At 40.8% G+C, this 27338-nt stretch overlaps 1 protein-coding gene across 1 annotated transcript; it reads left to right on the top strand.

Moving 5' to 3' along the window:
• Positions 1-1313: 1313 nt before the first annotated feature.
• On the top strand, positions 1314-12959 carry CHIA (chitinase acidic). Its single transcript, XM_025983223.2, has 11 exons — positions 1314-1436; positions 2812-2841; positions 3364-3565; positions 5331-5387; positions 6076-6241; positions 9597-9721; positions 9876-9999; positions 10282-10467; positions 10940-11059; positions 11147-11288; positions 12566-12959. Exons 1-11 carry the CDS (start codon positions 1412-1414, stop codon positions 12865-12867), a joined length of 1479 nt encoding a protein of 492 aa, XP_025839008.2. The 5' UTR covers positions 1314-1411; the 3' UTR covers positions 12868-12959.
• Positions 12960-27338: the final 14379 nt, after the last annotated feature.

Raw genomic sequence — 27338 nt, 5'->3', positions numbered from 1 at the left:
ATCTGTGCTTGTTATAGTTGGTTTTAGCCATTTGCAAAAATAAGTTCTTAATGATATAAAACACCAAGAACAATCTCTAGCACATATTTTTGTTGTAGAGTTTGTTGATATTACTATTTTCACAACTGAAATCCTCCCTGGCAGCACTTCTACCAAACCTTCTCTGGTCCTATGCGTGGGAACTAAGCACTCAGGACCTAATTATCATTGAGTGAATGGATACAATTTAGTTTCTAAATGTGATAGAGTAGTCAGTTTGCATTCATAGTAAGTCAGTGAAGGCACCCATGTGCCCACCAACTACCTTTCCGATATTATACAAGGCAGGAGCATATAAGAGTGCAGATAATAGGTACTAGAGTGCACAAGGTATTTCAGAGGAAGAAGAGATAGATCATTGAGCTTTGAAGAGAGGGTCTGAGCTAGGCTTTACAGAACTGTAACACTGGGACAGGCAAAGAAGAGAAGGAGCAGATGTTACAGGCAAAGGGTGGAGAGACAGTATAAGCAAAGGCATGCAAGACATGTTTGGGGATAACAAATAGACCATTTGGTTTGAAGACCAATCTCTGGCTGAGGCAGAAATTTATTATAGGGTAATGGTAGTGGATAACGTTTAGAAAGGCAGATTGCAATTAATTTTAAACATAAAATTCTAGACATAGTCAAGTTGCAAACACTTCTATTAAAAGAGACTCCTTTCAACATCATCAGCATTATCTCTACCCATTGCCAATCTGAAAATATTTTTTTAACATCTTCTGGATGTAATTTGGAACTATAGAATACTAGAGAGTTCTTGTTGCCCTTCAGAGAGGACATTTTGGAAACCATACATTCCTAGATAAAATTATCATATAATGACGACTTAGGGTCATTTCAAAGAACAGGTGCGGGTAAAATGTTCAGAAAATAGCACCTAAAGATGGAAAGTTTGTACTGATTGTACAAATTATACATGAATAATTCCATGAAGAAAAAAGGTTTAAAAACAGCTAGTAACTTCTAAGTGTTTTTATTATTTGCTTTCCAATAAAGATATGCTTTCATGCCAGGCACGAAATGTCCACAATATAAAAACCTAACCAGAATGTTTAAACAGATGCTTATCAGCGCTGGGAACTGCCATAAAAGCTATTATGCTGGTGGTTTCCATTGTGATGGTCTCTACCACCTTATTAGGGGTCATAGCATTACTTTGTCCTTATAGAGCATAGAAAGTGGTGGTGGTAGGAGACTATAGGTTGCAAGTCTAAGGGTGGTGTTTGTAGAAGAGATTTGTTGATTTACTGATTAGCTACATACACATCTGAGTTCATTGTTCTCCACTTGGAAGCCCTTATGATAACCTGGGACTCGGATGGTATAAAAAGTAAATCCAGGCTTTCCTAGACCAGTACCAATAATAGCCATGGCAAAGCTTATTCTCCTGACAGGTGAGTCTGCAGTCAGAGACAGAGCCTTACTTTTACCTGATTTCCTTTTCTTTCTGCATCTGACAAGCCATGAAGGAGTCTTCACATTATACTTCTAGGGTGTTCCATTCTTCTTTCATCATTTCAAATTTCCAAGAGAATCCTGACATGGACAAATCAGTCTATCTTTTATTCCTTTAATCTCAGTTATCTCTAGTAACATTTCTACCTTCATTGATCCCATAGGCATTGTCCTAAAAGAAAGGCTTGTTTTCGTTCAATGCTTATCTTATTGTCATCCCTTATCGATTGTTTCTTGTTCTGTATTCATCTTCCTGCGGCCACCTCATTTTAATTGGTATTATTTTTATCTACATGCTTGTATCCTTGGTCTAGCTTTTCCAGGGATTAAAATCAGTAGAAATTATGTGTACTGTTTTTAGAGTTACTTGTCTTTTATCCCCTACTGTCCTACTAACTTGCTGATGTACCATAAAAATGTCAGCTAGAAACTCAGTCATTTAAAGGAATTAAGCAAGTAGCTTGTTTAGGACAATTGATATATTTTTATTTTTTTAAGACTTTATTTATTTATTTATTTATTCATGAGAGACACACAGAGAGAGGCAGAGACACAGACAGAGGGAGAAGCAAGCTCCTCGCAGGGAACCCGATGGAACTCGATCCCGGGACCAGGATCATGCCCTGAGCCAAAGGCAGATGCTCAACCATTGAGTCACCCAGGGGTCCCTAGGACAATTGATTTAGAACAGTTGTTTAGAACAATGTGATTTACAACCCTTTTATAGTTTCAGAACCTTTTCTCAATGAAACCTCTAATTCAATTTACAGAACAATCATGTCAGAAGTGCTCTGGTAAGACCAGGGAGAGGCATCTGGTCTTGCCTCACAGTTACTGGTACTTCTTTTCTACTGCAAGAGCTCCTAAAAGGTGGCTCCCCAAAAATTCCAAGGCTCCGGGAGACACTGATGCACTGCTTCAGAGGATGCCTTGTCTGTGGAATGTTGTACTCATCCTGGTTCAGGGAGATGAAGCATGGATGGTTGTGTACTTATTGAGTAGAGTACATTCTGGGTAATTTCAGTAGAAATTCAGTAGATCTTCCATAGATAGTAGACTGTGAACTCTGCATTCAGGAATATATATTACTGACATGAAAAGTGAGAGAAGAGAAACCATGGCCATTTTTTACTAAGAGGAGGGAAGTGTAGATCTGTTGGTGCCTTCCTGGAAAGCCTATTCTTCAGCAGAATCCCTATATGCCACCGGGTTGTAACAACCTATGGCAAATAAGATGGCACCCAAGGCCTCAGAATTAGATTCCATATGGTATAGACAATTGATTCAGAGTGCATGTGTTTTCCTTCCCTCTAGGTCTGGCTCTTCTGCTGAATACTCAGCTAGGTAAGTCATGAGCTCTGTCTTATATTTTCCTACCATAAACCACAAATCTCTATAAATTACTCATAATGCAATTGTCTGAATAATGTATTTTTTAAAGTATATCAAGAGATAAGCCATATGAGGGAAAGAAAGCTACTGTCTACTTCATAGATGAGTTTGACATCGGGAGAACCTATTATTTTGGATTGACTGTCAGTGCTATCCTCCTTAGCATGACCACTGGGAGCTTAAGTTGGTATTCACTGGGTTTCACAGAAGTAATGGAGATCTTTTCTTACGTGGTTCATAGGCTTAAGATCCCCAAATGACTCTGTTAAAGTAAAAAATAACTAATCCCAAGTCAGTGACTAGTTCCCAAGTTAGGCTATTTTAACTCACTTGCAAGAGTATTTATATTAAATACCACCACATAGAGTTCTGGCATTGAAGCAAAAGGAGGGAAATAAAAGTAGGGCCCAAACTCACAGCACATTTCAGTGGCACCTAAATCAGGGCATTATTCTCACTTCTTACTGCTCTCAGGTTCTGCTTACCAGTTGACATGCTACTTCACTAACTGGGCGCAGTACCGGCCAGGCCTGGGGAGCTTCAAGCCTGATGACATTGACCCTTGCCTATGTACTCACTTGATCTATGCCTTTGCTGGGATGAAGAACAATGAGATCACCACCATCGAATGGGATGATGTGACTTTCTACCAAGCCTTCAATGGCCTGAAAAACAAGTAAGAGATGGTGGAGATATCTAATTTGGTGTCTCCTAGGTCAGTGCTTCCCAAACATTAATATGCAAACAAATTACCTGATATCGTCTTAAAATGAGTTCAGATTCAGTGAGTGTGAAGTGAGGACCAAGATTCTACATTTCAAACAAGCTCCCCGATGATGCTGATGCTTCTGGTCCAGGAAACTACACTTTAAGTAGCAATGATATAGATAACATAGCACATCACCTGCTTTCTAACATATTCAAAATATATCCGTTCTGTCTCTTTTCCCTGCCAATATCTTTCATTATGACCCAAGAAACTGCAAGCCATGGTAGCTACTTACATCAGAGAATAGGAGGTGGAAGATAATGAAGATTAGACATCACTGAGCCCCCAAATCAGAAATGTCTGCTGTATCTTAAGAGTTCTATTTGTGTAAAAAGGAAACATAACAAAGAAACAATAACCCTGGTATCTTTTAATTTCTGGCTTTCTCAGTTTAGCTATTTCTAGGAAAAATAAGGCTACATACCATCACTACCACCAGTAGTGGTACTATCTTGAATGTAGCTGCTAGAATTAAAGCTGTGATAGAGAGGAAATAAACTCCTTTGGAATGGTATTTTTTGAAGTGTGATCCATTAACTCTGCATCAAAATCAGATGGGGTACCTGATAAAAATGTCAATTCCTCCCATAGTTCAACTAAATAAGAATCTCTGAGAAAGGGGCTATAACACCAAAATTTTAATGATTTCCCACTCTGACCCTTGTATTCCATTCTTATATAAACTGAGAGCCACTATTCAAAAAATGTGCATAATTTTAATCAATTGATTTATATTCATTATCTTGGAGGCTGAGAGGGTAATTACACTCAAGCAACATTTATCATTTCATCTGAAGGAACAGAATATGATTTAATTATGCTTTTAAGTTTTATATATATTATGTTGGCAAATTGAACCCCAATAAAAAAGTTTTATAGATATTATGGCTAATGGATTCATATTTTTACAAAATCTGCTCTCATAGTTTGGATTTCCTCAAAGAATTTTGACTGCATTTATTATAACAACACAATTTTTGTTGTTATTGAAGTATAATTAACACACAGTGTTATATTAGTTTCAGGTTTGCAATATAATGATTCAACAATTTTATACATTACTTAGTGCTCGTTATGATAAGCATACTCTTAATCTCCTTCCTATTTCACTCATCCCCCTATCCACCTCCCCTCTGATAACTACCAGTTTGTTTTCTATATTTAAAAGTCTGTTTTTTGTTTGTCTCTTTTTTGTTTGTTTTATTAAATTCCACATATGATTGAAATAATATGGCATTTGTCTTTCTCTGATTGACTTATTTCACTTAGTATTATACTTAGTATTGGATAACAGCATAATTTTTATAAAGAAAGTCTTCAGTACTGATGGAATATTATCCTACAGGATATCTTTTTTTTTAAATTTATTTTATTTATTTGACAGAAAGAGAGAGTACAAGCAGGTGGAGCAGCAGGCAGGGGGAGAGGGAGAAGCAGGCTCCCTGTGGAGCAGGGAACCCAACGTGGAGCTTGATCCCAGGACCCTGGGATCATGACATGAGCCGAAGGCAGATGCCCAACCAACTGAGCCACCCAGGGGCCCCTATCCTGCAGAATATGTTATCAAGACAACATCAAAGTATATGACTAGGCCCAATGCCAAAGCAATGTTATTTTAAATAGAAGGACTTGTGAATTTTGAAGCTTCTCTTTTCTATTCTTCACTATATAGGAACAGCCAGCTGAAAACTCTCCTGGCCATTGGAGGCTGGAACTTTGGAACTGCTCCGTAAGTCTTCTGTGAGAGAGCCTGGTGTTCATTTGTTATTGAAAACATGTTATGTTCCTTAAACTTCACAATCTAAGACAGGTTATGAAGGATGTGTATTAAACAAATAGGCTACTGGGCTACTAGAGTAAATTACCAGAACCTCAAAATTATTTATTCTATACAAAATAAAATTATTTATTTTACATTTAGATGGATATTCTGGGATTCTATTCACAGCCATTTAGTTACTGAGATTTCAAAACAACCTGTTCCTAAAGTATTTCAAAAGCACAATCCCTGCGTAGAGTGTGATAGCACTCCTATTTATCTTCTAGGAGAAGAGAAGTCATGCAAATAAACCAGAAGACTTCTTTGAGGGCATATGAACGTGGTGTGGGGGGGGGGGGCGGCCAAGGTTTGGAGAGAGAACAGTGAGCTGGGAAGCCAGGTGTTTAAAGCAACAAGTGCAACTTAGGAAAAAAATCAGAGCTGGGTGGATAACAAAATAAAGAGAACACTGAGGTCCCATGGCTGACTGAGCACTGATTACAAAGTAAGTACAAGAGAAAATCAGAAGCATATTTATATTCAGGTTGTGGGTCCTGGTGAAGAGCTCTGAGGTGGAAATATAAAAGTTTAATTTTACCACAAGGTGTTAGGATCACCAAGGCACTCCCTCACCTTTCTTTCTTTGGGTCTCCCTCAGCTTCACTGCCATGGTTTCCTCTCCTGAGAACCGCCAGACTTTCATTGCTTCAGTCATCAAATTTCTGCGCCAGTACGAGTTTGATGGGCTGGACTTTGACTGGGAGTACCCTGGCTCTCGTGGGAGCCCTCCTCAGGACAAGCATCTCTTCACCGTCCTGGTGCAGGTGAGGATGGAAATGGCAGTCTTTAGCCCAAGAAAATTCAAAGCTTTTTCTTTCCACAGAGAATCTAGTGGTTCCCAACTACAACTAAACTGGAATTTAGAATTATGGAATCTTCACATCGCAGATTCTTAGAGATCATGCCTTCATTCAAGAGCATTTCACAATGATAACAAGAACACATGTGTGCTATGTGCCAGGCACTATTCTGGTTTATTCTACTATTCTATTTTAAAAATTATAACTCATTTCACTTGTACATCTAGTCTATCATCTAGGTACTATAAGTATCACAATCTTTATTTACAGAGGAAACTAAGGTTTAAGTAAGTTGCTTAATACCTAGACCCTGATCAAAGATTTTCAAGCCCAATTCTCAGAAAAAGGTTCCCATACACAAATGTACACACACCCAGGGTGGCAGCAGCTCCCCCTCCCAACAATACACACTAGTGTCCCCTAGGCAGCTAGGCCAGGCACACCATGATGGCTTTGACATGTCAAAGCCTCCAGCTATTCAAACACCAACTTGGATGTTGATGTGAAGCCATTTTGCAGATGTACTCAAAGCCCCTAATCAACTGACATTAAGCAAGACTATACTGGGTAATTTGCGAGGCTTGATTCAATCAGCTTAAAGGTTTTTAACGAAGGGCAGAGGCTCTCCCTACGAAATCCCACCTGAGAACAGCAGCTTCAACCTGTGCCATGTGGGTTCCAGCCTGCACATGATATTCTCTGACAGCCAGGCCTGATTTTGTATTTGCTTATTATATTAGCTAGGCCCCCCCCCCCAATCACATAGGCCAATTCTTTGTAATGAATCAAATGCACGTATACATACATAGAAAGTCTTGTAGTGGTTCTGCTTCACAGCTTTAGCCCTGGTAAACACCAATATTAAGGACAAGACCCCGCACCTAAGCTGAGGGGCTAGACACCTATGGCAGTCTCCCAGGAGCACTCAATCCACCCCCTCTCCAAGATATGGTTAAAGAAAAAAAAACCCTAGTAGGGGTCAAAACTACCCTTGTAGTCTGGCAACCAAGCCCCCTGCCTCTAACCATTGCACTAGACTGCCTATTATTACTGAACACCTACTCTGTCCCAGATACTGGCTTAGGTGTCAGGTTGAAGATAAGAATAAAATAATCCTTGGCTTTAGGGAATATAATATGAGGTGGCAGGTTGAAAAATAACCAACAATTATAGTATGCTTTGAGTACACTACAGCAGGTATAGAAGGTACCTAATTGTACTCTGGGAAAGGATCGAGAAGAGCTTCCTAGAGAAAGTGACACTTGGGCTCAATCTTGAAAGCAACTGGTATTAGCAATGAATAGGGGAACCTCACAAATGAAGACATGTGGATGATTGAGTCATATGAGTCTGCAAATGTGGCAAGAAACAGATCATGTGGGACTTGTACATGATGTTAAGGAATTTGGGTTATATCTCAAGGTTGTAAGGCAGCTTTGAAAGTAATGGAGAGATATGATGAAATTTGTGCTTTAGAAAGGTAACACTGGCTTAACCATGGAGGACGAATCAGAAGCAGGTAGGAAGGCAAGGATATAGTGCTGATGGCCCAAACAAAGGTTCTGAAAGTGAGGACAGAAAGGGCAAGTATACAAGGGACATTAGGAGGGTACAATCCATAGGATTTGGACACCAATTGGATGTGGAAAAGAAAAATAAAATAAGATAATAAAAATAAAGGAAGTGGAAAAGAGAGGACTTTCAGTATACTGACTTTGAGAAGGGTTTGATTGTGTTTCTATTAACTAAAATGTAAAAACAAGAAGAAGAGTAGATTTGAAACAAGAAAGACTCATTAATTTGTCTTTGAACACCAGGAGTGAGAGGAATCTGTAGGACCTCCTATAGGAATGGCCAATAGTCATTGAATGAATACCACTCTGGAGTTCAGGACAAAGAAACTAACTTTATATACTATATTAAAGTTATCAGCAAAGGCAAATAATTAAGAGATCACCAAGGAAAAGTGAATGGAGTAAGAAACCCAAGGATGGTTTTTAGATCTACTCTCTTCCAAGATAGATTGTTTCTACACCATCTCACATACTAGATCATCAGCCAGCCTCCAAAAGGTTTCAATGTTAAGTACTCACTAGTTGAAAAGTCAATCTACTTATCTGTTGAACAGCTCTAGGGATTAAAAAGAACATCTCTATTCTTAGCCAAAACATGCCTCCAGTCATAATTTATGACTTCTAGTCATTGGGAGTCTAGCTCTGCCCATCAAAATAACAAAGGATAAAACACCTTTTATAATTTGTCATTCAATATTTGCAAACTGCTATAACATCCTGCTTATAATTTCTCTTCCTCAAGTTTAAATATCCTAATTCCTTTAACCAGTATCCCATGACAATTCTCAGACCCACCCTTCACTCTGACACACCCTAATAATACAATTATAAAAACTGAACCCAGTCTTCCAAATGAGATTAGAGTCACCCAAAGTAAATATGCTAGTGCTGGATGGGAACCTATCACCTGGTAACCACTTCCTTTATTGGCCAAATCAGCTTTCATCTGATGGGATGTCAGTCCTATGAAGTAATTTGTTTACTGGATGAAGGGAAGCAACATATATACTGCCAAAAGCTGGATATAGATTACTGCAGCAAATTCAGAATATAGTGATATAAATGGAGCTCTGACAGGTCATCTGGGACCTACATCTGATCATGACCTGGCTACTAACTTGCTCTGGGACTTTGGTGGAATTGTCTAGCATCTAGTCATATTAGATAGCTATAAAACTGATTAATGTCATCTAAAGTAAGACAAAATGGATAAAGAAGATGTAGTTTATGTATACACTGGAATATTACTCAGCCATTAGAAACGACAAATACCCACCATTTGCTTCGACGTGGATGGAACTGGAGGGTATTATGCTGAGTGAAATAAGCCAATCAGAGAAGGACAAATGTTTTATGGTCTCATTCATTTGGGGAATATAAAAAATAGTGAAAGGGAATAATGGGGAAAGGAGAAAAATGAGTGGGAAATATTAGAAAGGGAGACAGAACATGAGAGACTCCTCTAACTCTGGGAAACGAACTAGGGGTGGTGGAAGGGGAGGTGGGCAGGGGGTGGGGGTGACTGGGTGACAGGCGCTGAGGTGGACACTTGACGGGATGAGCACTGGGTGTTATCCTATATGTTGGCAAATTGAACATCAATAAAAAATAAATTTATAAATAAAAAATAAATAAAGACAAAATATATGAAAATATTTTGAAAAAGAAAAGGGTGATACAAACTTATTATTTAAGGGGCTGAAATCATATGCATAGATGACCTACTGTACTTGATTATTTTATAGGAAATGCGTGAAGCTTTTGAGCAGGAGGCCCAGCAGATCAACAAGCCCAGGCTGATGATCACTGCAGCAGTCGCTGCTGGTATCTCCAACATCCAGTCTGGATATGACATCCCCCAGCTGTCCCAGTGAGTGATTCACTTTATCCTCAAACTCACTTTTGCAAAGTAGACTTGTCCTCAGTCTCTCTTGCTATTTAGGGATCTTGTTCAGGAGGCTTTGGAAATGGTATCTTTTGCCTACATAGGAAATGACTATCACAAACGTTTTTAAATCCTTTAGGTACCTGGACTACATCCATGTCATGACCTATGACTTCCATGCCTCCTGGGAGGGCTACACTGGAGAGAACAGCCCCTTATACAAATACCCTTCTGACACTGGCAGCAATGCCTACCTCAATGTGGTGAGTCCCTGCACACATGCAGATGCAGACCAGGTATGGTTGTATATCACATGGAGATTCAGGGACAAAACAAATGAAAATTCTACAAATATCTCACTTGGATAACTATCCGTTCTAGGGGCTAAGCATATCTCAATAACTATAATTTCACCAAAATGCTTTGAAAAAATACTATCTGTCATTAACATCATATAATTTTGCCTATCAGAACAGCAGACTATCATAACTAAGCACTGGGTTATCCACGGGGTGGTATCTTTAGCTAACACCCTGCCATTGCAGGATTATGTCATGAACTACTGGATGGACAATGGGGCCCCAGCTGAGAAGCTCATCGTTGGATTCCCTGCCTATGGCCACACCTTCATCCTGAGTGACCCATCCAACACTGGCATTGACGCTCCCACCTCTGGCGCTGGTCCTGCTGGGCCCTACACCAGGCAGGCTGGGTTCTGGGCCTACTATGAGGTATGTAGATTTAGGCTGTGCAATTCTGTGGATTCCATGCCCTGTGCTAAACAGAATGAGTGCTTATTCTGTCCACTGTGTATCTACTTAAAGCACAGCTATCATTCCAAATGCTTCAAGTATTTAAATAAGCTATTCATTTACCTAATCCAGTATGAAGAGCACTTATAATGAACAATATCCCTTCAAGAAACAGACTACATATTTAAGGTCATTTATATTAGCATATAATGGAATAAAAGAACTATATGTCTCATATTAATGTGGGTTCCTAAAATCAAGCATTAAGGATAGGGATAACAGGAATATTTCAAAAGCAACTTGATCCCATTAATTTCAAATAACAACCCATAATTAGAAAACAGGAAAATCCCAATTGAAGACAAGAAAGAAAAATAATCAAAGAGACAAGTGTTTATTTTTTTCCCATGGGAATCATATTTAAAAGATTTGATCTCTTGACTTTTTAAAGATCTGTACCTTCCTGAAAAATGGAGCCACTCAGGCATGGGATGCTCCTCAGGATGTGCCCTACGCCTATCAGGGCAATGAGTGGGTTGGCTATGATGATGTCAAGAGCTTCGGAATTAAGGTAAGGTCAGCCCCTCTGACTTACTGTGGGCCCAAGAATGAGTCCAGGGAAGTAAAATGACCTTTGGTGTCCTTGATCCTTAAATAGGCTCAGTGGCTTAAGGAGAACAATTTTGGAGGTGCCATGGTCTGGGCCATTGACCTGGATGACTTCACAGGCACTTTCTGCAACCAGGGCAAGTTCCCCCTGGTCAACACCCTGAAGAAAGCCCTTGGGCTACAGAGTGCAAGTAAGTGAAAACAGGAGAATGCCGGGGATAGACAATGACTCCTCTCTAATTCAAAAGGCAGCTCTAACATCTGTCACCCCACAGGCCAGAGAGTCACTTCTCATTTCACCTCACTGCTCTTGCCCACTGAGACACACAGGTGCTGCATTATTTCCCTACCCTTGAACTCCCAGGTCAGGAATATTATGCTGTTGTGGAAAACTAGGCCTACCTGGCGGGCAGGGGCGGGGGTTCCATGTTGGCTAAATCTTAAAGGTATGGGAAAGCCCCCAAGAAACTAGGCTGACCTCCAAAATATAAGCATTTTACTTTTTCCTCATTAAAAGTCTCTCTCAGTCCACCTGGAGACTGAACAAGAAACTCTAAGTACTGCTCACATGTTTTTAATCTATAATTCAGGGGAGATACCACATCGCTAAACTTTTTCCAGATTTTTCTCTTAGAGCTTATTGGCTTGCCACTTAAATACCAAGATCCTAGAAAAGTATTTTGGACATACTGGCACTCAGTAATTTTTTTAAAAAGTTGGGACACCTGGGTGGTTCAGTGGTTAAGCACCTGCCTTGGCCCGGGGTGTGATCCTGGAGTCCCAGGATCAAGTCCCACATCGGGTTCCCTGCATGGAGCCTGCTTCTCCCTCTGCCTGTGTCTCTGCCTCTCTCTCTTTGTGTGTGTCTCATGAATAAATAAATAAGATATTTTTTAAAAGTTATTTTGACATTATAAAGGAAGAGAGAACTTTTTGGTTTTTTTATTAAAAAAAATTTTTTTATTGGAGTTCAATTTGCCAACACATAGCATAACACCCAGTGCTCATCCCACCAAGTGCCCCCCTCATTGCCCATCACCCAGTAACCCCAATCCCCCGCCCATTTCCCCTTCCAATACCCCTTGTTCATTTCCCAGAGTTAGGTGTCTCATGTTTTGTCACCCTCACTGATATTTTCACTCATTTTCTCTCCTTTCCCTTTATTCTCGTTCACTAATTTTTATATTCCCCAAATGAATGAGACTATATAATGTTTGTCCTTTTCTGATTGACTTATTTCACTCAGCATAATTTAAAACCAGAGTAGCTTAAAAAAAAAAAAAAAAACCAGAGTAGCTTGAAATTGTAGCTTTCCCTGAGTATGGAGTTCTCTTGTGATCTCCTCACTAGTAAGGATCTAGAGCTAAGGGCACCCCACCTCCAGACCTTCAGGGCCACTAGTCTCCTCACCTCTAGGAGTCGCTGGGAGCCTCTCCCAGGTCCATGAATCTGTTTTGTGCTGTTTCAGGTTGCACCGCCCCTGCTCAGCCTGTGGAACCCATACCTTCTCCTCCCAGTAGTGGAAGTGGGAGCGGGAGCAGCAGCAGCTCTGGAAGCAGCTCTGGAAGCAGCTCTGGAAGCAGCTCTGGAAGCAGCTCTGGAAGCAGCTCTGGAGGCAGTGGATTCTGTGCTGGAAAAGCCAATGGTCTCTACCCTGTGGCAAATAACAGAAATGCCTTCTGGCATTGCCTGAATGGAGTCACATACCAGCAAAACTGCCAGGCTGGGCTTGTCTTTGACACCAGTTGTGATTGCTGCAATTGGGCATAAACCTGACCTGTCTCCATTCCCGAGTCTCCTTTGCTTAGTACATCTTGCTCCTACCTAGAGTTCTGCAATAAAAGCCATTAGTCAAAACATGAGCATTTTGGTTTTAATTGCTTTGGGTGGAAACCTATCCAGATGTGAAAAGACAGGCTGCTCAGGGGGAGGAGGTGGTGAGGAAATGGGAGTGCCAGCAACCCCACAGTCTTCTCTTTGCCTAGGTTGATCTGCATGAAAGTTGGAGGCTGTCGGGAGGAAATGCTTGAATATTTAGTGTTGGTATCGGATGAAGAAGGTAGGTCTGTAGCCTGGTGACTGTGCTCTGGAAAGAGCCAGAATGATTCTGTGAGTCTTGGGGGCACAGGCATGTGTGGCTTACTCAAAAAGCAGATGCCCAGGGCATTCTGTCCATATCTACTGAGGTCCCCAATCTGGTCCAGTGCCTCCTAGACCAGGCACTGGGAAGATCTGTGTAGTGGACTCCTTTGGAGATGTCTGCCCAGCCTGTGGACCAGGAGTGTCCCTTTATTAGGAGATTGTCCCCTTCTGCTGCCGTGCTTATACTACATCTTCTCCTACCCTGGCTTGGCTGATTGGCTAGGACGGACATCAGACTTAAGAGGTCTAATCAGATTATCAAGCCTTAAAATCTGCAACTGACAACAAGGAATGGCTGTCATACCCTGAGTGGCTTGCCCTGGGATATTTAAACTCAAGAGGTATAGTGAGGGACTGCAGAGAAGGGCAGTTACAGAGCAAGAAGACCAAAGGGGAACTATAGAGAAAAGCCACTATGAGAGATGGAGGACACTCATTGACAGCTTTCCACCTTCTGATTACAGTTCCTTACTGAGACCCAGATGCATTTCTGCATTTGGGCTCTGTGAAGCACCTTATATCTATACGATAAGTTCCTCTTTGCTGCTTAAGCTGGCTTAAGTTTGTTTTTATTTCAACTAAAAGAATCCTAATCCTAATGGCTCCTATTCTTTTTCTGGTAGACTTAATGTATGTCAAACTCTGTTCTAGGTATTTTACATGTATCTTATTATTTAATTCTCCCAGCCACCATGAGAGGAAGATTAACATTAATTCCAGGAAACTGAAGCACAGAGGAATCAAGTCACCTGCCCGAGATCACATAATAGGTGCAGAGCCAGATCTCAAGCCAGGCAGGCTGGCACCAGGGCTCACAGTCCTAACTTGTATATTTTACCACCTCCCTTCATACAGATGTCAGCGTTCACACAGTAGATGGCCACGTTGGCGATAGTGATGAGGCACAAGCAGCTTTATGAGTAATGATGACACACTCGTGAGCTCACAGCCCTTAGTCATTATTATGTGCCAGGTAATATTCTAGGTACTAAAGTCATAGTAGTAAATAAGATAAAGACTCTACCTCTATGGTGATTATATTTTGATGCTGAGAGTGTTAGGCAAACAAAGAAATGAGAAGAGTGTAATAATGATAGAAAATGACAAGGGAACAAACGTACTTTTGTTTGGACAGTCCAGGTAGGCCTCTGTGAGGGGCTCCTGGGTGATACAGTTGAATAAGTGTCCGACTCTTGGTTTCAGCTCAGGTCATGGGATCAAGCCCTGGGTCAGGCATGGAGTCTACTTGAGATTCTCTCTCCCTCACCCTCTGCCCCTCTTCACACCCCACTCAAATAAATAAATAATCTTTTAAAAAGGGGGAAAGGCTTCTGTGGGGAGTTCCCAAATGGGATGAGCCTTGATATTCAAGAAGAACCAGTCATTTTGAGATCTGGGAAGAGGGCATTTCAGGCAGAAGTGTAGCAGCTACAAAGTCCTTGAGCTAGAAATGAATGTGGCATGTTAGAAAAAAGACCAGGGTTGCACAGAGGTAGTGAGCACAGAAAAGAAATAAGGAGGAGTCAGATTACATAAGGTCTTGAAACACGGTTAGAAGTTTGGATTTTGGGGCACCTGTGTGGCTCAGTGGCTGAGCATCTTGCTTCGGCCAGGTCATGATTCCAGGGTCCTGGGATCAAGTCCCACATCGGGCTCCCCACAGAGAGCTTGCTTCTCCCTCTGCCTATGTCTCTGCCTCTCTCTTCTCTCTCTCTCTTTGTGTGTGTGTGTGTGTGTCTCATGAATAAATAAATAAAATCTTTATAAAAAATAAGTTTGTATTTTATTTTGAATGAACTGTGGAGCCATTGGAAGTTTATGGCAGGGATGGGGAGGTGGCGTGTGATCTAAATTCACCATTGAGAAGACAGGGCTGGGACAGCATTACAGAATGTGGGAAAATCAGAGGACAAACATTATATGGTCTCATTCATTTGGGGAATATAAAAAATAGTGAAAGGGAATAAAGGGGAAAGGAGAAAAAATGAGTGGGAAATATCAGAAAGGGAGACAGAACATGAGAGACTCCTAACTCTGGGAAACGAACAAGGGGTAGTAGAAAGGGAGGTGGGCAGGGGGTGGGGGTGACTGGGTGATGGGCACTGAGGTGGGCACTTGATGGGATGAGCACTGGGTGTTATTCTATATGTTGGCAAATTGAAACCAAAAAAAAATAAATTTAAAAAAAGAATGTGGTAAAATCACACTCATGGTGATTGTAGCTGATGTATTGACTTCTGAGCACTTACATGACATGACTTGGAGATCAAAAGCATAGATACAGGAGTGTCCTCAATAATCAGGGGAAGGCAAAAGCCAGTAAAATTGGGTATTATTATTAATATAAACACATTTCTTTTTTAAGATTTTATTTATTTGAGAGAGTATGCGAGCACAAGCAGAGGCAGAGGCAGAAGGAGAAGTAGACTCCCCAGTGAGCAGGGAGCCTGACACAGGCCTCAATCCCGGGACCCTGGGACCTGGGTCCCAGGATTATCCAACTGAACCACGTAGGTGCCCCAAAGTAATTACACTTCTCGGCAAAGAATAAGAAAGCCTAGAATAAAACAGAGCATAGGAATTTGGTAAGTCTTTTTGGAAGGAGTTTCCATTTAAGTCACTACTATGGCAAATGACACTGAGGAAAGGATATGCAGGGAACTAGACTTGGTGAAGGACATGAAAGAGGCCATAGATCTGAGGAAAAGTGTCTCTGAACAACACAATGACCAGCTGCTAGATCAAAGTGGTTTCCCAGACATACCTTCTTCCAATGCCACTATTTTCCCATAATGATTGATTCTGTCATCATTTCTAGAATGCAAAAACTACTGCAGCCCCCAAAAATGGTGTCTCCCATTTCTCCTGCTACATTTACATATTAACTAGTCTATCAAATGAAAGTTTACCGCACTTGCTACAAACAAGAAGAGGACAGGCACAATCTGGCTCTAGATCTATGAAGGCTCTAACCTCACCTCCTTTGACTCTTCTCATTCCCTCTATTTTACCTAGTTCAACTTCTTTTTCTGTTTCTTCAAGTAGCCCAGGCATGTTACTGCCTCAGGGCCTTGGCACAAGCTACGACACTCACCTCAGATTTCCATTCGACTTTTGACCTCACTTTCTTCAGGCCTTTCTTCAAAGCCAACTTCTCAGGGAGGCCATTCCTGGCTGCACAGCTTAAAATTGAAACCTCCTTATTCCTTCTCCCCTTCCTGTGCTTCTTTTTTCTTGGTACCTGCCATATCATACATATTATATATTTATCATTTTTATTGTCTGCCTCCTTCAGGAGAATTAACCTCTGTGAGGATAAGGATTTGGGTTTACTGCTATGTTCCCATTGCCTAGAGCAGTGCCTGGCATATTGTGAGAGTTTAATAAGTGCTTGTTTAATAAATAAATTAATGAGGACAGGAAGGGAGACAGGAACTAATATGGTGAGTATTCCAAGCAGGACATGAGGTACTTTATATAGGCTATCTCCTGCGTGGTGAATATTGTCCCCATATCATAGGTAAGGAAATTAAGATCTTGTGAGAAAACCTTGCCCCAAATTGTGCAATTAATAATTAGAAGAAATGATTCTCAAAGTGGGGCCTTTCTGGCTTCCTTTTCACCATGATGCGACCCTTCAGAAAGTAATGTCACAATGACTTGGAGGATTTCAAGGGTGGGGCTGCTGCTTAGCAGCCAGTCTTAGTTATACCCTTCATTTTCTTGGTTAAAGTATTTTTATGAGAGTGGTGACTCATGGAGCTATTCTTAAATGAGAGAAAAGAGTCAATTCAAAGGCCTCCTGATGGGGACATCTGGTACACAACTTCTTGGAGATCTTTAAACTCTATACCATCTCATCCATTTGAGAATTTGAGAGACAACAAAGCCATTCCATGGATCACCCATCCATTTCTTTGGAACTTCGCTAATGGTAATCATGTTCTTAAACTCTAGTACATCTATAAAAACTCATTTCTTCGGTATGGGAGTCTAACCAGAAAGAGATGGTATATGCACAGGATTCCATAAAAGCCCTGATCCAGGCAGGGCTGGGGCAGTGCTCTTCTCACCAAGTCCTGAGCCTTGATAAGAGGTGGCACCCATTCAGATGAAAGGGCAGCTTATATATATATTTATTTATTTATTCCCATAAAGGAACTCTGGGAGTTAGCTGAGGCTCTGGACACAGACGTGGTAGATCAAAAGTGCTTTATCAAAAGTTAAATGCCAATTTTAGGCTAGTCATTTGCTGTGTAAGATTTGTCTTGCATTTCTTAAATTCCCATGGTAGCCCTAAGGAGGCAAGAAATAATTAGTGCCATTTTAGAGATATGTCAAGCCTAAGTAGCTTCCACAAAGTCATGTTGCTAGTAAAGGACATACCAGCACCTTTTGGAAACCAGTTGAGAATCTTCAAAGCCTGTGTTCATTCCTCTACCACCAGATGAGAGAAGCTGGCACTTAATAAAGTCTGGAAAGTGGGATTAAGAAAGTCTATGTTCCTCTCCTTCGACCTTCTGAAGACACATCCATTCTCCTGCAGAACCTCTATTCTCTAGATAGGAGTTCTCAATCCTCTTCAGACCCAAGTAACTTTGAGTAACAAATTATTTTTAATACTCCTTTTATTATCCTAAAATTAAATTCATTGAAACATAACCTACCATGAATAATATGTCACAATTGTAAAGAAGAAAAATAATGTTTTTCAATATATAAATGCTCAGATGTGACTACTTTATGAAGTAGTCAGACTCTTGCACCATATAATAAATAATGAATAAGTCTGTAATTAAGAAGGAAGATTAAATGTCATCTCATACAAGCAGTTTAGAAAAACAAAAAAGTAGATTTATAAGTGGACACCAGAAAAAAGCTAGTATTAAGAAAATTACTACCACTCCAGACTTACTGCTTCCTTATAACAGAAAGAGGTGAACAGCTTTATTTAAAGTAGGGATAGGGGCAGTCTGGGTGGCTCAGCAGCGTGGCGCCTGCGTTTGGCCCACAGCATGATCCTTGAGACCCGGGATCGAGTTCCATGTCAGGCTTCCTGCATGGAGCCTGCTTCTCTCTCTGCCTGTGCCTCTGTCTCTCTGTCTCTCGTGAATAAATAAATAAATAAAATCTTAAAAAAATAAAGGAGGGATAATACTCAACAAATTACAAACCAATGAAAAATGAAAAGAAGTATGACTATATTATTTTTGAAAAGAAGTAAATAATGTTAATGTGCTTCCTCTAGGATTTCCAGATTGTTAAAAATAAACTATTTTATGGGTCTATCATATATACCAAAAAAGGTCCAAATCATAACTGAACAGATTAATAAAATATGCAAAGCGAACTCCGCATAAGCAGTACCCAGTCCAAGAAAGGGATCACCATTATCTCTCCAAAAGCCCTCTCATGTCCCCTCTCTTTTATTGCTTTCACCCTCCTTAAAAGGTACAGACATCCTATCTTCTAACACAAATTAGTTTTGCCTATTTTTGGATTTATGTAAATATACTCATACAGTATGTAAATGTTTGTGTCTAAATTATTTCATTCAAAACTGTGAGATTGGGATGCCTGGGTGGCTCAGCAGTTGAGCGTCTGCCTTCGGCTCAGGGTGCGATCCCAGGGTTCTGGGATTGAGCCCACATCAGGCTCCCTGCATGGAGCCTGCTTCTCCCCCTGCCCGTGTCTCTGTGTGTGTGTGTGTGTGTGTGTGTGTGTCTGTGAGTGTCTATTATGAATAAATGAATAAAATCTTTTAAAAAACAATTTAAAAAACTGTGAGATTAAGCTATATTGTTACATGCACAGGGTTTTGTTCCTATTCATTGTTTTGTTTTTTGTTTTTTGTTTTTTTGTTCCTATTCATTGTTATGTAGTATTCCTTCATCTGAGTATTGCAAACTTATTTTTGCAATAAGGAAAATTTTATTTTTGCAATAAGGAAAATTTATTTTTCCATTCTACCATTAATGGGCATTTGTTCCAGTTTGGGACTGTTATGGATCAGGTTGTTTTTAATGTTCTTATACATGCCTTTTGGTGCACAGTTGTATGCATTCCTAGCTAAGTAAGAACCAAGGAGCAGGAAGTATTAGGTCATAGGGATGTCCTTTCATCTTTGATAGATACAGCCAAACAATTTTCCAAGGTTAATATCAATCCGCATTCACACTAAAAGTATATTCAGCTGTTTTGCTTCTTAGCAGCACCAAGTGTTATCTGTTTTTTACAAATTTAGCCATTTTGTGGGTAGCTCATTATGGTTTAAATTTCTAACTCCTTTATGACTATTGAAGTTTGAACTGACTACTGAAGTACTGAACACTTTTTATATGTTCACTGGTTATTTGGATATTCTTTTGTCTGAGTTCCCATTCAAGTATTTTATCTATTTTTTTTATTAGGTTGTTTTTTTCTTACTGCTCTGTAATAGTTGTTTTACATATCCTAGATCAGCACTATTCAATGGCAATATAATGTAAGCAATGTGTTAAGTTTAAATTCCTAGTACCCACATTAAAAAAGTAAAAGAGGGGATCCCTGGGTGGCGCAGCGGTTTGGTGCCTGCCTTTGGCCCAGGGCGTGATCCTGGAGACCCGGGATCGAATCCCACGTCGGGCTCCCGGTGCATGGAGCCTGCTTCTCCCTCTGCCTGTGTCTCTGCCTCTCTCTCTCTCTCTGTGACTATCATACATAAAAAAAATATATATATAAAAAAGTAAAAGAAAGAAATAATTAAAAAGAATAAAAAGAAACATGTGAAGTTAATTTTACTACTATGTGGAATCAGAAAAGACCCCGAATAGCCAGAGGAATCTTAAAAAAGGAAACCATAGCTGGGGGCATCACAATGCCAGATTTCAGGTTGTACTACAAAGCTGTGGTCATCAAGACAGTGTGGTACTGGCACAAAAACAGACACATAGAGCAATGGAACAGAATAGAGAACCCAGAAGTGGACCCTGAACTTTATGGTCAACTAATATTCAATAAAGCAGGAAAGACTATCCACTGGGAAAAAGACAGTCTCTTCAATATATGGTGCTGGGAAAATTGGACATCCACATGCAGAAGAATGAAACTAGACCACTCTCTTGCAACATACACAAAGATAAACTCAAAATGGATGAAAGATCTAAATGTGAGACAAGATTCCATCAAAATCCTAGAGGAGAACACAGGCAACACCCTTTTTGAACTCAGCCACAGTAACTTCTTGCAATATACATCCATGAAGGCAAGATAAACAAAAGCAAAAATGAACTATTGGGACTTCATCAAGATAAAAAGCTTTTGCACAGCAAAAGAAACGGTCAACAAAACTAAAAGACAACCTACAGAATGGGAGAAAATATTTGCAAATGACGTATCAAATAAAGGGCTAGTTTCCAAGATCTATAAAGAACTTCTTAAACTCAACACCAAAGAAACAAACAATCCAATCATGAAATGGGCAAAAGAAATGAACAGGAATTTCTAGAGGAAGACATAGACATGGCCAACAAGCACATGAGAAATGCTCTGCATCACTTGCCATCAGGGAAATACAAATCAAAACCACAATGAGATAGCACCTCACACCAGTGAGAAAGGGGAACATTAACAAGACAGGAAACCACAAATGTTGGAGAGGATGTGGAGAAAAGGGAACCCCCTTGCACTGTTGGTGGGAATGTGAACTGGTGCAGCCACTCTGGAAAACTGTGTGGAGGTTCCTCAAAGAGTTAAAAATAGACCTGCCCTATGACCCAGCAATTGCACTACTGGGGATTTACCCCAAAGATACAGGTTCAGGGAAACGCCGGGACACTTACACCCTGATGTTTATAGCAGCAATGTCCACAACAGCCAAACTGTGGAAGGAGCCTCGGTGTCCATCAAAAGATGAATGGATAAAGATGTGGTTTATGTATACAATGGAATATTACTCAGCCATTAGAAACGACAAATACCCACCATTTGCTTCAACGTGGATGCAACTGGAGGGTATTATGTTGAGTGAAATAAGTCAATCGGAGAAGGACAATCATTATATGGTCTCATTCATTTAGGGAATATAAAAAATAGTGAAAGGGAATAAAGGGGAAAGGAGGAAAAATGTGTGGGAAATATCAGAGAGGGAGACAAAACATGAGAGACTCCTAACTCTGGGAAACGAAAAAGGGGTGGTGGAAAGGGAGGTGGGCGGGGGGTGGGGGTGACTGGGTGACGGGCACTGGTGGGGGACACTTGATGGGATGAGCACTGGGTGTTGCTATATGCTATATTCAACATATGCTATATGGTAGCAAATTGAACTCCAATTAAAAAATTTACTACTATGTTTTATTTAACCTGATAAATCCAAAATATTATTTCAGCATGTAACCAATATAAAATTTATTAATTTGGTATTTTGTACTTTTTTCATTCTAAGTCTTTAAATTTTGATGTGTATTTTACACTTCACAAATTTCAATTTTAAATATGGGTAGTGGCTTGTACATTTGATGGACACTCTAGGTCTTGATGCTTTTGTGCTTATGTCTTCCTCGGTATCTTGGCTTACTTTCTCACTTTTGTAATGGTATCTAGTTTTTAACTATTATTTTCAAGCATTTTCAAACCTAAAGAAAAGTTGCAAAGATAGTACAAGGAATTATCTTACCTATTTGCCCCAAATTCTTCAATTATTAGATGTTAGTAACCCTTTCCTCCCTCTTTTTTCTTTCCTCCCTCCCTCCCTCTCTCTCTCTCTCTCCATATATATACATCCAGTTGACCTTCAAACACATGAGATGAAGAGTGCTCACCCCGATGTAATCAAAAATTCATCTATAACTTTTATTCCCTCAAAACTTAACTAATAGCCTACTGTTGATCAGAAGCCCTACAAAAAACAGAGAGCTGATTAACATGTAGTTTGTATGTTATATGCATTATACAATGTATTCTTACCATAAGATAGCTAGAAAAAATTAAATCTTATTAGGAAAACACATTTACTGTTCTGTACTTTAAAAAGATCAGCAGAAGATAAAAATAAAAAAATAATAAAAATAAAAAAGATCAGCAGAAGATGGTGTAAGAGTAGGGTCCCCAAATCACCTGTCCCCACCAAATTACCTAGATAACCTTCAAATCATCCTGAAAATCTACGAATTCGGCCTGAGATTTAAACAGAGAACAGCTGAAACGCTACAGTGAGAAGAGTCTGTGCTTCTATCAAGGTAGGAAGACCGGGAAAAAGAAATAAAGAAACAAAAGGCATCCAAGGGGGAGGGGCCCCGCGAGGAGCCGGGCTAAGGCCAGGGCGAGTGTCCCCGGAACAGGAGAGCTCCGTCCCAGAGAAGCAGGGCGGAAAGGCACCCGCAGGGAGTTAGAGCAGGACCCAGGAGGGCGGGGATGCCCTCAGGCTCCTTGGGACACTAACAGACACCTGCTGTGAGCACAGGAGAGTGCCCCGAGCTCCCTGAAGGGCTGAAGTGCCCACGGCAGACCCAGAGCAGCTTGGAGGGGCTCGGGAGGCGGCTCTGAGGAGGGGGCTGCGCGGCTCCAGGAGCAGCTCGGAGGGGCTCGGGCGGGGGCTCCGCGAAGGGGGCTGCGCGGCCTGGAGCGCGAATCCAACAGTGCAGGCCCTGGAGCACAGGGCGCAGGGACACAGCCCAAGATCCGGCCTCCCCTGGGACAGGCAGAGGCCGGGAGGCACAGGACAGCAAGGACACTACTGCCGGGAGCGGAGCAGATCAGCGGCCACGCCCCGGAGCCTCCAGGCCCTGCAGACCAGGAGCTCCAGAGTTCCTGCTGGAGCTGAATCCAGGTTTCCAGAGCTGCCACCGCCACTGGGGTTGTTCCTCCTGGGGCCTAACGGGGTAAACAACCCCCACTGAGCCCTGCACCAGGCAGGGGGCAGAGCAGCTCCCCCAAGTGCTAACACCTGAAAATCAGCACAACAGGCCCCTCTCCCAGAAGACGAGCTAGACGGACCACTTCCAGGGGAAGTCAAGGGACTTAAAGTATACAGAAACAGAAGATGCTCCTCCGTGGTTTTTTTTTTTTTTTCTTTTTCATTTCTGATTGCTTCCCCCACCCTTTTTCCCCCCTTTCTTTCTTTTTCTTCTTTTTTTTCTTCCTTTTTTCTTTTTTCTTTTTCTCTTTCTTTCCTTCTTTCTCTCCTCTCTTTTTCTCCTTTTCCCAATACAACTTGTTTTTGGCCACTCTGCACTGAGCAAAATGACTAGAAGGAAAACCTCACTTCAAAAGAAAGAATCAGAAACAGTCCTCTCTCCCACAGAGTTACAAAATCTGGATTACAATTCTATGTCAGAAAGCCAATTCAGAAGCACTATTATACACCTACTGGTGGCCCTAGAAAAAAAGCATAAAGGACTCAAGAGACTTCATGACTGCAGAATTTAGATCGAATCAGGCAGAAATGAAAAATCAATGAATGAGATGCAATCCAAACTAGAAGTCCTAACGACGAGGGTTAACAAGGTGAAAGAATGAGTGAGTGACATAGAAGACAAGTCTATGGCAAAGAGGGAAACTGAGGGAAAAAGAGACAAACAATTAAAAGACCATGAAGACAGATTAAGGGAAATAAACGACAGCCTGAGGAAGAAAAACCTACTTTTAATTGGGGTTCCTGAGGGCGCCGAAAGGGACAGAGGGCCAGAATATGTATTTGAACAAATCCTAGCTGAACTTTCCTAATCTGGGAAGGGAAACAGGCATTCAGACCCAGGAAATAGAGAGATCCCCCCCTAAAATCAATAAAAACCGTTCAACACCTCGACATTTAATAGTGAAGCTTGCAAATTCCAAAGATAAAGAGAAGATCCTTAAAACAGCAAGAGACAAGAAATCCCTGACTTTTATGGAGAGGAATATTAGGGTAACAGCAGACCTCTCCACAGACCTGGCAGGCCAGAAAGGGCTGGCAGGATATATTCAGGGTCCTAAATGAGAAGAACATGCAACCAAGAATACTTTATCCAGCAAGGCTCTCATTCAGAATGGAAGGAGAGATAAAGAGCTTCCAAGACAGGCAGGAACTCAAAGAATATGTGACCTCCAAACCAGCTCTGCAAGAAATTTTAAGGGGGACTCTTAAAATTCCCCTTTAAGAAGAAGTTCAGTGGAACAATCCACAAAAACAAGGACTGAATAGATATCATGGTGACACTAAACTCATATCTTTCATTAGTAACTCTGAACGTGAACGGGCTTAGTGACCCCATCAGAAGGCGCAGGGTTTCAGACTGGATAAAAAAGCAGGACCCATCTATTTGCTGTCTACAAGAGACTCATTATAGACAAAAGGACACCTACAGCCTGAAAATAAAAGGTTGGAGAACCATTTACCATTCAAATGGTCCTCAAAAGAAAGCAGGGGTAGCCATCCTCATGTCAGATAAATTAAAATTTACCCCGAAGACTATAGTGAGAGATGAAGAGGGACACTATCTCATACTCAAAGGATCTATCCAACAAGAGGATTTAACAATCCTCAATATATATGCCCCGAATGTGGGAGCTGCAAAATATTTAAACCAATTAATAACCAAACTGAAGAAATACTTTGATAATAATACACTTATACTTGGTGACTGCAATCTAGCTCTTTCTACCCTCAATAGGTCTTCTAAGCAAAACATCTCCAAAGAAACAAGAGCTTTATTTTTTTTTTTTTATTTTATTTTATTTTTTTTTAATTAAATTTTATTGGTGTTCAATTTACCAACATACAGAAAAACACCCAGTGCTCATCCCGTCAAGTGTCCACCTCAGTGCCCGTCACCCATTCTCCTCCAACACCCGCCCTCCTCCCCTTCCACCACCCCTAGTTCGTTTCCCCGAGTTAGGAGTCTTTATGTTCTGTCTCCCTTCCTGATATTTCCCAACATTTCTTCTCCCTTCCTTTATATTCCCTTTCACTATTATTTATATTCCCCAAATGAATGAGAACATACACTGCTTGTCCTTCTCCGATTGACTTATTTCACTCAGCATAATACCCTCCAGTTCCATCCACGTTGAAGCAAATGGTGGGTATTTGTCGTTTCTAATCGCTGAGTAATATTCCATTGTATACATAAACCACATCTTCTTTATCCATTCATCTTTCGATGGACACCGAGGCTCCTTCCACAGTTTGGCTATTGTGGCCATTGCTGATAGAAACATCGGGGTGCAGGTGTCCCGACGTTTCGTTGCATCTGAATCTTTGGGGTAAATCCCCAACAGTGCAATTGCTGGGTCGTAGGGCAGGTCTATTTTTAACTCTTTGAGGAACCTCCACACAGTTTTCCAGAGTGGCTGCACCAGTTCACATTCCCACCAACAGTGTAAGAGGGTTCCCTTTTCTCCGCATCCTCTCCAACATTAGAAACAAGAGCTTTAAATGATACACTGGACCAGATGGATTTCACAGATATCTACAGAACTTTACATCCAAACTCAACTGAATACACATTCTTCTCAAGTGCACATGGAACTTTCTCCAGAATAGACCACATACTGGGTCACAAATCAGGTCTGAACCGATACCAAAAGATCGGGATAGTCCCGTGTGTATTCTCAGACCATAATGCCTTGAAATTAGAACTTAATCACAACAAGAAGTTTGGAAGGACCACAAACACGTGGAGGTTAAGGACCATCCTGCTAAGAGATGAAAAGGTCAACCAGGAAATTAAGGAAGAATTAAAAAGATTCATGGAAACTAATGAGAATGAAGATACAACCATTCAAAATCTTTGGGATGCAGCAAAAGCAGTCCTGAGGGGGAAATGCATCGCAATACAAGCATCCATTCAAAAACTGGAAAGAACTCAAATACAAAAGCTCCCCTTACACATAAAGGAGCTAGAGAAAAAGCAGCAAATGGACCCCACCCCCAGCAGAAGAAGAGAGTTAATTAAAATTCGAGCAGAACTAAATGAAATCGAGACCAAAAGAACTGTGGAACAGATCAACAGAACCAGGAGTTGGTTCATTGAAAGAACTAATAAGATAGATAAACGATTAGCCAACCTTATTAAAAAGAAGAGAGAGAAGACTCAAATTAATAAAATCATGAATGAGAAAGGAGAGATCACTACCAACACCAAGGAAATACAAACGATCTTAAAAACATATTATGAACAGCTATACGCCAATAAATTAGTCAATCTAGAAGAAATGGACGCATTCCTGGAAAGCCACAAACTACCAAAACTGGAGCAGGAAGCAATAGAAAACCTTAACAGGCCAATAACCAGGGAGGAAATCGAAGCAGTCATCAAAAACCTCCCAAGACACAAGAGTCCAGGGCCAGATGGCTTCCCAGGGGAATTCTATCAAACGTTTTAAGAAGAAACCATACCTATTCTACTAAAGCTGTTTGGAAAGATATACAGAGATGGAGTACTTCCAAATTCGTTCTATGAGGCCAGCATCACCTTAATTCCAGAACCAGACAAAGACCCCACTAAAAAGGAGAATTGCAGACCAATATCCCTGATGAACATGGATGCAAAAATTCTCAACAAGATACTAGCCACTAGGATCCAATAATACATTAAGAAAATTATTCACCATGACCAAGTAGGATTTATCCCCGAGACACAAGGCTGGTTCAACACTTGTAAAACAATCAATGTGATTCATCATATCAGCAAGAGAAAAACCAAGAACCATATGTTCCTCTCATTACATGCAGAGAAAGCATTTGACAAAATACAGCATCCATTCCTGATCAAAACTTTGCAGAGTGTAGGGATAGAGGGAACTTTCCTCAACATCTTAAAAGCCATGTACGAAAAGCCCACAGGAAATATCATTCTCAATGGGGAAGCACTGGGAGCTTTTCCCCTAAGATCAGGAACAAGACAGGGATGTCCACTCTCACCACTGCTATTCAACATAGTACTGGAAGTCCTCGCCTCAGCAATCAGACAACAAAAAGACATTAGAGGCATTCGAATTGGCAAAGAAGAAGTCAAACTCTCCCTCTTCGCCGATGACATGATACTCTACATAGAAAACCCAAAAGCCTCCACCCCAAGATTGCTAGAACTCATACAGCAATTTGGTAGCGTGGCAGGATACAAAATCAATGCCCAGAAATC

This window comes from Vulpes vulpes, chromosome 3 (genome assembly GCF_048418805.1).
Source record: "Vulpes vulpes isolate BD-2025 chromosome 3, VulVul3, whole genome shotgun sequence".
Lineage (NCBI taxonomy): Eukaryota > Metazoa > Chordata > Mammalia > Carnivora > Canidae > Vulpes > Vulpes vulpes.
Note: the sequence above shows the minus strand (reverse complement) of the source record. Positions and strands in the feature narration are given on the sequence as shown.

Coding starts and splice junctions, on each gene's coding strand:
- CHIA (XM_025983223.2), top strand. CDS start 1,412: ATGGCAAAGCTTATTCTCCTGACAG. Junction 6,242..9,596: donor TCTTCACCGTCCTGGTGCAG/GTGAGGATGGAA, acceptor ATTATTTTATAG/GAAATGCGTGAAGCTTTTGA. Junction 11,289..12,565: donor CCTTGGGCTACAGAGTGCAA/GTAAGTGAAAAC, acceptor GTGCTGTTTCAG/GTTGCACCGCCCCTGCTCAG.